Raw genomic sequence first — 13,126 nt, forward strand, 5'->3', positions numbered from 1 at the left:
ATGTTTTTATAACTAGAGATATACCAAGTATAAATTTGTGATCCTGTCATAGCTAGTGCAATCTACCCTTCTAAACATTCATACAAGTAGTTTTCAATTTGCAGATTCCTGAAGGTCCTTGAACTTCATTAGAGGTCCTTAAAAAGGAACGAAGAAAAGCAAGCTGGCAATGAATTTCAGCTAACATTTATGGTTCCATAGTCCTGCCAGAACTTATAGGGAACCAGAAAATTTATTTATACTAAACAGTGTACTGTTCTAGCTATTCCGGTGCAACCTACCACTCCATAACAGCATGGTTTAAATTCATCTCTTTGTTACTAAAAACACAGCCAAACTACTCTTAAGTCCATTCACTTCCCAATTACTTCTAGGGAAAAGAATACATACAATAAAAATACATTTATTTATACTACAATATGAAATGTGAGGCAGAAGATCCTCTGCAATTTAAAAATTAAATGTCACTCCATGAAATGAAATGCATTTTATTTTCTTGACTTAGTATGGTCATTTGCCAGGCCACTGCACAACAGAAATATATCTATGCTCTTAACGCTGTCACAAGAGCAGTTTTACCAGCTGCGTACATACCTTCACAGACAAGGTGTTAGCTACAATTCCATCCACTATACTTTCAGTAAACGGATCAAAGTGTTTGTCTGGTCTTCTCATGAACTCTGGCTTTAACCTGTATCCGCTTTTGCCATTGTACTCGTACATTCCCATGTTTATTTGCATAGACAAATCTAGGCATTAGAAATATTGGTAAGAATTACATTCTAGATAGATAACAATTTTAAAAAGCAATAAAATAATACTATTTATTGTAATTTCAAACTGACTGCAATGTAAACAACTATTTATGGCACATTGTTGCTTTAGAGGCTTCAGATGTGATTGCAGCCACCCTCTTGGATTCTTTTGACAAGACCAAGACATCTGTAAGACATCTTTCAGAGATTACTCAATAGATAACATTTTCAAATTTTAAAAGAAGCCTTGACATGTTTTGAGTCCCTCAGTGTTGGACTGATTGTACTGTTGTACCTGACCCATCAGAGTACTTATGTTTCTAACCCCTTCCTAACATCAGACACTGGGTGCCCGGTACTTGGTTGAAAGTGGCCCAAAGAGGTTTTTATTACTCTGTGGACTCCCAGCCTGTGTGGGGTTTTGCTTTCCATGGAAAGGCAGTGTGTATATGGGCACAACTGGAAAGGAAAAAGGAAATGATACTATGGCACCATGTGCCCAGAGGCAGGACATGGCCAGGATATGTCCTGGGATCCAGTAGCTGGAAATATTTGTATGTCTCAGAACCAACATAGCCTTGGAAGACAACACATCTTATTTCAAAAGTGACTTGTGCATCTAGGAGGCCAAATGTCTGTTTTTTAAACACTCACTTTTCAAGTGGAATTTGCTAAGTCCCTTATGTCTTGATATACTGAGATTTTGGAAGACACAGGAAAAAAATCCCTGCCAGATCTCAAATGTTGCTCAGTGGTAACCACTTATAAATGATGACAATCTGGAGGACATTATGCATGTGTATTGTATTAGCTGCGGCATGGTAATTATGAATATTTCCAGTTTAAAAAACCAAAACCACTGAAACTGTGTTACAAATGTTAATTAACAGCTCTGTGGTATCATTCAATCACTAGACATCTTTTGATGCATAAAGCCTTTCCTACCTACAAATCAGAAACTGTATCAGAGAAGTGGAAAGCTTACAAAATCCAGAGACCAGCATAACTTACCTACAGTCTGGAAGTTAAGAGCAACCATTTGGCAGCCGGCATTCCAGAAGACTTGTGGCATGTAGTTTGAAGAATCTACACGTGTTCCCTTTGGGTAAATTCGACTTAGCTGCATTTTGTTGTATCTAAATGGTGAGTAGTTAAGATACAGTACGTGTGACAGAAATCACTTTGCAGAGAGGTGCAATTGCAACATTTAAATGCAGGTAATCTTTACAGAACAGCAGTGGGTTTCCTAATGGATTTCTGCAACTTTAACACTTTCAGACATCCATAATTTTGTCGGAGATATGATAAATACGGGGTAATTAAAGGTGCTGTTTGTTCCTGTACAGAGTACTCGGAATAAGCAAGGAAATAGCACAGGCATATGCATTAAAAAGATAGCATTCATAAAATTCCATTTATCATTATGGTTACTAATTTGGGATTTCCTAAGATTGCATTTATAGAGGCCAAATAGCTGTAAACAGCGAATCTTCCTCTGGTGGGGAGAGAGGTGCTCAGTTAGAAAGTAAGTGCTGTTCTGGAATGTGCATTAGAATTGGCCTCTACATACAGACAGAAATGATGAACGTGCACTTCCTATAGTTGACTCTACAAATCTCAGAGATGAGAACATGCTGCAGGTTATCTGTGGAAATAGCTTTCCATTAATCTTCTTTAAGGCACTATTTTATCTTGACCATTCATTCTTTACTGCAGCCACAATGAGAGATATTGAGAAACATCAAAGGGTCTAACCAGCATGCTCCTTAGCTTTTCTTTAAAAGTTATTAAAAAAACCCTAAAAAAAAGGAGAAAAAAAGAAAAAAAAAAAGAAAAAAAAAGAATTGCGTGGCACTAAAACAGCTCAGTGCTCTTAGAACTAGAGGTATGTTGGGAAAGCAACCTTTCTCGTATGACTGCAAAAAATCAAGTCAGCCACATTTTGACAATTCGCTCACCGTAACTCATACCACCTCATATAGGATGATAAATTTAACAATAAGAATACAAAGTATCAGGTCTTCAATATGTAGTTTATGCCTATTCCCTTTAGTCCTAGTCCACAGCACAAGGACTCATGCGAGCTTTAAAATTAGCTCATCAGAACTCAAGCCAATTAATTCATCTAGCAAGACAGTCAAATCTACAAATTTCATTTGGGTTTCCTATTTCCCCAGCTCCTGTCTGCAAATTTCAATAAAGCCCTATAACAGATCTCAGACACAGAAAGGCTAAGAAAACAGCTTTCTGAAAGTCAAGGATACTCCACGAATTCCACGGGAGACTTTGTGAGTTGCTCAAGCCCTTTGGTTTCCACAAAGGAAGACATTTCAAAACTTTTGTTGCGTTCTGGAAGTTTAAAGGGGAGAGAAAAACACTGACACATTAGAGAATGAAATCATACGTGATATATGAGCTGCAAACAACTGCTTTAGACTCAGTGCCCTTATCCCATCTACTGTTCACCAGCTCATTTCACCTTAATCTCAAAGAATTTACATACACAATCATTTGCTTACAGCAGCAAGCTCACTCTGAACGTACTGAAGAGCTCCATCTGAACTCACATTAGCACTGCCTAACTGAAGGGTGTTGGTACTGCCTGAGATTGCTACTGTACCAACTGCAGGCAACAGTCAGTGCACAGGTAGAAGTCTCTCATGTTTGCTTGCAAAATACCATGTTGATATATTTGACAGGTAAAGCCCAGAGTTTACAGGTGAGACGCAGAAGCAATATGGCAGCTTTTGTAGGGAATGCAGAAGGCCCTGCTGGATTTCTGTCTTGTCTTTACAAGCAAATGCAAGGGCTTTGAGCCAATCTGAAGCTGTAATAACTAATGTCTGTATCAGATTAAACTAAGCAGTGCGCTAGCTGTGCCTACAGCGGTTCTCGTTATCTTCAGTATGTCAGGGTAAGGTCACATCTGTCTCAAACAGTCATGGAAACATTGCTATCTAATCAAGCACACTCCTGTGCCCCAGCAGGTCTTCAGACCTAACCCTGAACTAATATGGAGCTCCTATAACCCCTTTAATTTGGTCAAACTTTCTGACCTGACAGTGGTGAAAAGCTTCTCCTAAGCTTATAACTCGATAGAACTAAACATTAATTTGCGTATCATTTATTACTCACCTTTGCCTGATGTGTACACAGCCTTTCAACATACCCATGTGACATGCTGTAGCAGAGAGCCTAAGTCAAGACTCAATACTCCAGCTTCAGTATTTTTTTCCTTTACACTTTTGTACAGAAGGAAAGGATTCCTGTAAAATAACAGCTTCCCATTTCATCGCAATCAGCTGTGTAGATTGCCTAGAAGGGGCCACAGTGTTGGGAGGTCATATCCATTAGATATCTCAGCACTGCTGTCTTTAAACATGAGCTAAACAGTGCCTGTGTTGAAATACGAACTCCCTATCCTCACCACTTTATTGAAAGCAAACAATAAGGCAGAGAAGAGGCTTGCCCTCATCCGGTTTTAGAAGTAGTTGTGCTACACTAATCCAGGGATGGCCAGGAGGCCAGCCTGGCCAGCTCCTTGAAGTCAAACTGTGAAGCCGCAGGAGGGGGATAAAACTGAACAAAAGCAGTTGTCTTGCAGAGAGAAGCAGGACAGAAACAGGTGGGCGCTTTCCTTATAGGAAGCCAAAAAGGAAGCAGTGGATCCAAAGGAGTGAGGAGCTAGACTGTTCGGGCCAATGTGAGAGGAAAATGTGCTGCCAGCCTGTGAACTACAAACTATTCTCAGTGTATGTTGAAAAGTCACAGGATGACTGTGGTGTTCCAAAAGTGATTCTTTCCCTCTAGGAGAGCTGGGACTCAGACTTTATTGTGGTCTCTATTTCTAATTAGCAACCATCATGCTACTGCCATGATTCATAGCTGTTATCTCCTAATGACAAAAGATTCCTGCCATTCCCTAGAGGCTGCTCTCCTACCACTCCTCTTCCTTTCCAACAAGCAATATCCTCTCTTTCTCCAGCCTCTGTTCCAGCCAGCTTACCTCCAGCTCAGCTTCTTAGGGCACTGAAATTATTCTTATTCCATCCTTCGCCCTTACTAATGGGATAGCACTAGCAACACACATATATAGTGGTTTTATTCCACTTAGAATATAGGTGCTAGAGTATTTTGTAGTAGGATACTGTATCTCTCAGCATTATCTTAAAGTAGAGCAACTGTAGGAAACCAGAAGTGGTAGCTGTTAAATGACTCGGTTACTAAATGTCCAGGGCTTAATGAAACTCCTAATTAAAATAAGAACAATTATTTCCTTGTAGTATCTGGAGACAGTTAAGAATCCTGCCCTTTGAAGAAAACACTGTTCAGGAGAGACGTTTCTCTCTCGTGATACATTACATCATGTTATCTTGTTGGGAGGAAGTCACTAAGGAGTGGACAAACAACTTGTTGAAAAACGGTCTGAAAAACTTGAAAAAATACAGTTACAGCTACTTGCTGTCAGAGAGAGGGAACATATCTAGTGAGGGCAATCAGGGGACTCTTACAGATCCAGTGCTATTCAAAATTTCTGTTAACAAGTTGGATGCAAGACCAGAAAATGCACTTCTAAAATGTGTGAATGACAGAAGCAGTGAGGTACTGCTAGCACCATGGAGGCCAAGATCACAAATCAAAACAAATTCTGATTTAGGAAATATTAAATTAGAAAAACACTGCAACACTGAAATGATGAAACTGTATAAAAGACAAGTATGGAGCTCTACACTTAGGGAAATGAAATCAGGTGAACAAAAATAAAATCTGGGCAACAACTGGACAGGCACCAAATTAAAAAACAATCCTCACCTAACTCCTTCTTTATTCAGCTCATCTCCACTGAATTTAGTAAGGTCCAGCAGCGAGTCCAGGCCAGGACTTAGACCAGAACCCACAAGTCAAGCTACAGTTCCCCCTGCTTTAACCAGCCAGCAACATTAACCACGTAAGGCCACTGCTTTAACGAACTGGCCACATTTACCACATAATGATTTTTTTGACACAAACACCAGAAATATTAATTCCTTAACATTACGAGTTCACAGGAACAGTATGTTTGATCAAAGGTCACATCAAGACTTAGGATAAAAAACCTGGACATCAGCAGCTTTTTACAAAAGACAAAACTCAGAAAGGCACAGGCATGTGAACAGAAAAAATCTACACAATTTTATAACAGCTGCATCAACTTGTCCTGATAGGATTCACATGGCTTCCTTTCCAGAAGGAGTATCTCCTTCCCGCTGTGTTCTTGTAATTCTCATTAGAACTAGAGGAGATTATGAGATATGTCCAAAGGGACACTACTACAGGGAACAAGCATAGCTCTGCACCATTTTGTGAATGCTTGTTTGTATGTCTGTATAAATACCCACATACAAATGAACAGGTAGATAACGTCTTATATGTTTATTATTCACAATAAGTAAATGCAAAATCTTGTATACAGATATGGACTTAGGCACCAATTACTTGTCCTCTGTGAAGGCCTTCACAAACCCATAATAAATTAAAATGATATATACTTCTTTAACTAAAAAGCTCTAAGAGCATATTGCATCCTGTCAAAACAAAGTGAAAAAGGGCAGGCAAACAGTAGGGGGTTCTGCACCAAGAAAGGAAAAGATGCTGCAGTGTTTATTGAGGATGCCACTGAGTGCATTCCTAGCAAGGCATCTTCTGTAAAAGCCAGCGGGGGATGAAATTACAGCCTTTTCTACACAATACACAGAGGCAGGAACAAGTGAATTTGCATATGGGGAAGGGCAGGCTCTGCTTACGCTGAATCCTCTATAAAAGTAGCAGAGGCAAACTATAAAGCACTTGCTCAATCCCAAGGAATATTTATGACCACTTTTCTCAAACTGCCTAAGTTACTCTTCAGTCACGGACAACAAAAACAATCTAAGTACAACATTTTCAAAAATGTTTTTGAAATGACAGCATGTTTACTGTTGATGAATGCAGACTAAGGCAGGTTTCAAAACAAATATGGTATGGCTGGATACCAAGGGAACATTTTCTGTCTGTGTGCTTGCATCTAACTGAGAGGAATCCAAGTAGCATTTCTCCAGAACTTTCTTCCCAACACTTGCTAGGTAATTTCTAGTAGAAGATGTTGCTCATGCTTAGCTTACTTACTTTTTGATACTTCAAATGACTCAAACTTCACAGGCTGAATGTAGTTCACCAAGTTAGACATCTCTTCTGTGGCCATAGCCTCGCTTCCAGCAGTACCCTAGGACAGAGAAGGGAAAAAGCTGCAGTTTCGGTCTGTCCATGGTGGCCATCAGAGGCCACAAATACCAAAGCCCAGTTTTCTATCAACAGTGGTATCTTTCACTGATATCTTTTCACCAGCTTAGTGAAGTCAGTGCCTCACACAGGGAGCATCACGTAGTAAAGAAAAAAATTTGCTACAAAATTTAAATGTTTAATTGAAGTGCTGCTGTATTCATGCTTTTTACGTGGCTCCTAGGGATGGAACTGCATTACCTTTACACATGCATAGTGCTGAGCACATTTATCAGTACTGTTGTATAAATAATAAATACAGCTCTGAGTTTTAAACATCAAGTTTTTCTTCCAACAACGCTAAATACACCACAAGCAGTTGTCTAAAAAAGATCAGCTGTGGTGCTATTAATTCTTATTCTTCCGTAAATGAAAATATAAATAAACAAAGCAAAGATGTGCTTCCAAACCGATTAACAACTGTGGTTTCACAGTGCTCTGCCTCCCTTTCTCCACTAGATGGTAGTCCCACTCCTAGTAAGACAAGCCAACCCACAACTGCTGGATCCGACCCATCGCCATAAAACATTATCTACATCCTTACTTCATCCATCGACGACTTTTTACAGTCATCATCATAGTCATCATCATCATCGCTCTCAATCTCTGCTTCTCCTGAAAAATTTTAAACAGAAAATAATTACTGTCTGAAGTAAATTCGAGAAAGTTGTGCAAGGAGACTACCATTCTACATGTGCTTTTTGTCACAGCACAAATCAAATACACTTTTCTTGAAAGATTAATCCACCCTCAGCATTGATAAGTTCTTACTGGTCAAACAAACAAAAGCTCTTTCTTTGCAGCTGCTGAATGGCTGGTGTTTGAAAACCATGGGGTAGGTATCAGCACTGAGAAAAGAGCGTCGTGGTGTGCATAGTGTGCACAGTGCGTGGCTATAGGATCACCAACTACTCTGAAGATGTGTTCCCATGCTTGCGGCACAGCCCTGGGGTTCGGGAGATGCGAATTCAAACTCCCTCCCTGTTGCAGGATTCCTGCATGACCTTCAGTGAATGCCTTCACCCTCTCCAGGAAGCGCACACCTAACAGCATGCACGAGGTGAAGAAACCATGCATTAAAATTGATGAGATTCTCATGTGCTGTGGTAGCAAGGACTGCTCAGCAAAATCCATCTGTTCTGAATGTATCACAGTACATGTACTGAGGTAGCGCAGCTGGCAGGAACAGGCACAGGCGCCTAACTGAAATAGCTTGCTGTCAGTTCCAGTAAGGTGTGCCTTACTGCTAGGACTCCGGCGGCATAGCTGAAATGCACCGGCTGAGGGCAGTGCAAATCAAATAATGTGAAGAAGATGCATAAGACTCATCCTTTCCCTGAAAACGTACTGATGGAGTAAATGGGACCAAATAAAACACAGTTTATGCCTTGCTCCCAATTGTGGTGTACTCATCAAATTCCTATGGGCAAGACACAGATTCTTTATTCTTTATGCCTCCCCCTTTACCTCCAAAACGTTTTGATTTGGCTGCACCAGAAATTAAAAGATTAAGGAATATCAAGCTTATCTTTCTCTTCTGTAACTTCTCCTATGGGTTTGGCTGTCATAAAGTATACACTGCATCCTAAGATGACTCTGGTAAAGAAGGTTTAACTTACACTGCAGTCACCTATCCACACCTATACGATTGACAAATCTCCCTAAAGATTTTATCCCACAAACCTTTCAGCTTTCTTCAGCAGTGGCAATTTTATTTTGGCAGCACAAACGTCTAACCACTGTGCAGCATTCCCAAACTCTCCAGAGAATGGCAATTCAGTCTCAGTTCCTCCTCTCAATTTAGGGTCTAATCCAAAGCCAACTGAGTCAATAAAGAAACTCCTCTTTCTTCCAGCAGGCCTTGAATCATGCCCAGTGGGCCCCTTCTGAACATGGAGAGCACATATAATCTAAATAATGAGTGTGACTTTCACAACCAAATGATGACTACCCAGGCTGCGTTTCCTTCCAGATGCAGATGTTGAAATGTCAGGCTTTTATTCATGAACACATTTCTTCTTGAACGTTTCATTGAAGAAAATAACATGATTGCTCAACAGGCTCAAGGGGTGGCTCAAGGGAACCTCAACACATTGCAAAGAGCCAGCCGAGCTCTCACACGATTTGCAGTGACAATCTTTGGATGGGAAGGTCTCAATTGATTTAACCAGACTGGCAAAGTAACACTTTGCACAGTCCACAAAATGGGGGACATGGGCAGATTTCAGCCAGCTTGCACTGCTGAGATACCAGGTAGATGATAGCTTGCTCTTGCTACAAGTGTCCAGGGACGAAAGTATGCAACACATCATTAATTTATTTAAAAATATTTAACAGGAAAAGTCCCAAGGAGATCAGATCTCATTTTCAAGTTCTGCACCAGGCAGCAAAACCAGAACAAATAATACACAGGATTGTAAACACAGAATAAAAATTAGTAAGTGTTTTAGAAAGTATGACTACATCTGCCTTTCACCCAGCAGCATGCCCCTATGCTCAAACCCAACCTTCTTTTCCTGTTACACTGCTGGGACACAAAGTCAGAGCAAGCCTTCGCCTGACTGAGGAGATGTCTGTACTGTGGACATGCTCACCCTCCTGCAGTGGTGGTCGGATCAGCCCCAGGCCATCATTCCCATCCCTTCCCAGGAGAGCACAGACACTGTGTATCATAAATGCACATGGGCTGCCATATGCAGCTGTGCTGCAGGTTAAGTCCAGTACGTACACGTGAGCTTGTCTAAGGGACAACTAGCTGTAATGGCATGATTATTATTTGCATTTAGATGGAACTACAAACCCAGGTCAGGACAGGACCTCTCCATGCTATGTGGCACACAAGTACAGTGAAAATAGAAAGTCCTGCTCCAAGGGCTTGCCCTCCAAGTACGAGACAAGAGCCTGCCCACAGACAGACACAGACAGAAGAATATCAAGGAATAAAAAGATGTTGCTCCCTACCACGATAGGTAAGTTATAACGCGGGTACTGTCAACCACTCATAGGCAGAAGGGCACAGGAAACTTCTCAGTGGAGTAATGGGAGAGTTTCAAGGATGTTTTCAAGGAGGTGCCCTAGTGAGTGGGGCAGTGTGGGGAAGGCATAAAAGTGCTCATTGGGCCATGTAACAAGTTGACAAAGGGGGCTGAATCCCAAGTGATGGGTAGAGGGGTTCAACACAGTAATACTGAATGGAAGATGATGATTAGGAGAGGAGAGCTGGGAATGACAAGCCAAATCCCTATTACTAAGGGCTGAGGAAGCGGAGTGCTAAATGTTACCCATTCTCACCATGCATCAGGAGCGTGACAGATACTGAGAGCCTAATAAAATGAAAGGCATTGCTTGAAATTCAGAGGAATTTGGTAATCTGCTTTCTCAGATGCCTTTAAAATAACAGCCAGAATGGATTATAAATATGGTACTTGCTGGTGCAGCTTGTTAGCTCTATAACGTTCAGGCAGCCACCAGCATCTTGCATAGGGGAAAAATCACCTTTTGTTTTTTTCCACAGGACATAAGTACTTGCTGATTCTTAAAAAGGAAAAAATGAACTTTATTCAGTTCACGAAAACATTTTACTTTGTAACAGTGGGCCATGGTCTCAGCAGGCATGCAGCAGCAATGCATCAATGCATTTACATACATTGAACCTGAAACTTTTTATCCGGCTTTCTATTTAGTCATCATGAAATGATGGAGCCAGTTCTACCCTTTCTCTCTCTCTCTTCCTGTGATTCTTTCCTTGCAGCACCCACTACTCTGACAAAAATGTCATCCTTTCACTGAGAAAGTAACAATTTGTTCGAAAAGGGAAATAGCATTCAATTAGCAAGTTTTGGCAACTTTCAGTCTAGGCCTACTTTTGGTAAAATGTATGTACCTGTAGAACTGCCACTGTTCTTCTTGTGGTGTAATCTAACTTTTTAAAAAATCTGGCTTATTTACTTCTGTTCATTGTGCTAGAACAGCCAAGTCTTAAGATGCCTGTTACCAAAATGACAATCTATCTCACAAGTGTTATCTCAGAAATTCTTTTTCTGCTTTGCCAGCTTTGCTACACCTTCAGGGAAAACTTTTTTTCACTCACAGATATTACACCCTGCTGAAGTTACTTTTTACAAAAGTTTCATGAACATCTTGCAAGTCATTCCACAAAGTTGTTTTGGATTTGTTTTAATTATTGCTACTATGTCACCACCACATAGCTTTTATATGGTATGTTTTATAAATGTATCAAAATAGTGGTTTATTTGGGTTTAAATCTGACCTCAAACAGCATAAGGCACAGCAAAACCTGCTATCAACTGAAGTGTGAATCTCCATATTTTTTGCACGGCTGTGAAAAAACTCATTTAAAATCTGAAGAAGGCGAAATCAGCACAACTTTCTCCTGGAGATCATCAGTAATTCTGACAGGAGCTATACAATAAAACAGAGTTATTTGAATAATATGCCCAACTTGCTAAATGTAAAGATTATATTCGGGTTAGAGTATTGAAACACTTCATGTTAAGAAATGTTAAGAATAAGGCTTCCTTTAGCGAGTTTTTAATTGCATTACTCTTCTCATGCTCCAGATATAAATTGGTACTGCGTATAGAGGAGTGCTTGCAGCGTTCCAGCATTTCATGTTGCCGATATTGAGATGCACATATGGAACAAGGCAGTGAAAAGAAGGGTGTCATGGTGACTGTTGAGCACTGTCCCATGGTACCATGGTCTTCACTGGGTCTTGCCACAGCAGTCTTATAAAATGATGATTTTTTTAAATTTTTTTTTTTAAATGTTCACAGACAGAAATCTGGCATCTGATTTACAGAAATGCTACGTACTCATAGCTGAAATCTCTGGAGCTGTGCAATACTGCAAGATGAGGGTGGTACATCTAGGATAAAGTATTGAATGACAGAGAGAAAAAATATTGACTAACTGCATTCTCCAAAAGAGGCATAGGTCCTAAGGGGGAAACAATGGCTGACAGAAGGATTACAAGTAATATATTTTAGCAGTCACAGATGAACCAAGTGACCACATCAATTCTGCAATCTCAGTTCTAGCATTTTCTAATCTGTAAGTGTTTATCTTTACAATCTGCAGTTAACAGAGGTTGTTATATAGGTAATACAGACATAATATTCACAGGGAATTTGTAAAATTACACACCCTATTATGGGACAGCCCGCCCTGACTTGCATCATCATCAACATCTAGCTTCACAGCCCAGGTCTTTTCCTATAAAAGCTCATAGAGAGGCTCCTGAAAGACAAAGCTGTTACCTTCTATGCAGATCAGGCACTTGGAAAGCAAAAGACATATACTTTGCAACTCAATGCGTGCTGGTAACAAAAATGCAGAGTTAGGAAGCCAGGGTTGACTTCAAGTGTTGGAAAGGAGTCAGTTGGCATACACACACTTATTTTTCTGTTGCTTGGGATTTGTTTAAAGCAAATCAAGAAAAGAGTATTAAACCATTCCTGACATGAGGATGAATCTTCCTTTGAAATCCTAGCCCTACTCCAAAGCATGCCCTTTTCAAAGTTTCTTAACACAATAGTTGAAAACTCTTTCTTTGCTTCTAATAGGATAAACAATATTATCCACAAATGCAGCAGGATTTTTTTTTTTTAAATTCAGCTTGAGGCAAACTGCCAGCTCAGTTAATCAAGGTTTAGAAAAAATTACAAACAATGGAAAAAAGTTTTTTAATGGCAAATGGTAATGAAATTATATTCCAGTAAATCTTTCAATTTGCTCTATAAGTATTTTACTATTGGGGCACAAATGTCTATGCTTTTAGCCATCCAAAATCTCAGTCTTAAAAAGAAGAAGAAATTCTAGTGCAGGGAACAGACACTGGGCTGGGAATAAGGATACTCAGATTTTGTTGTTTGTCCTGCTGCTAATCTGCTCCTACGGTTTAAAGCAAATCCTTACTTTATATATTTTTCTGCACTTCTGTTGTCTTTTCTAGTTAGGTTTTAAGCTCTTCAGGACAAAGACCATCTCTTACTAATTTGTGCATATCAACACTCAGAACAGTCCCCTGCAGATCCCACAGGCATTACCAGAAT

At 40.0% G+C, this 13,126-nt stretch overlaps 1 protein-coding gene across 1 annotated transcript in view; it reads right to left on the reverse strand.

Moving 5' to 3' along the window:
* Positions 1 to 13,126, reverse strand: part of PLCB1 (phospholipase C beta 1) — a 398,958-nt gene that overhangs the window by 82,172 nt on the left and 303,660 nt on the right. Inside the window, exons 15-19 of the mRNA XM_081998073.1 lie at positions 7,597 to 7,667; positions 6,900 to 6,996; positions 3,020 to 3,104; positions 1,767 to 1,891; positions 595 to 749 (exon numbers count right to left, since the gene is read on the reverse strand). Of these exons, the coding sequence (XP_081854199.1) occupies positions 595 to 749; positions 1,767 to 1,891; positions 3,020 to 3,104; positions 6,900 to 6,996; positions 7,597 to 7,667 (533 nt within the window). The remainder of the gene's footprint in view (positions 1 to 594; positions 750 to 1,766; positions 1,892 to 3,019; positions 3,105 to 6,899; positions 6,997 to 7,596; positions 7,668 to 13,126) is intronic.

Source organism: Phaethon aethereus (assembly GCF_964289735.1).
Source record: "Phaethon aethereus genome assembly, chromosome: 3".
Lineage (NCBI taxonomy): Eukaryota > Metazoa > Chordata > Aves > Phaethontiformes > Phaethontidae > Phaethon > Phaethon aethereus.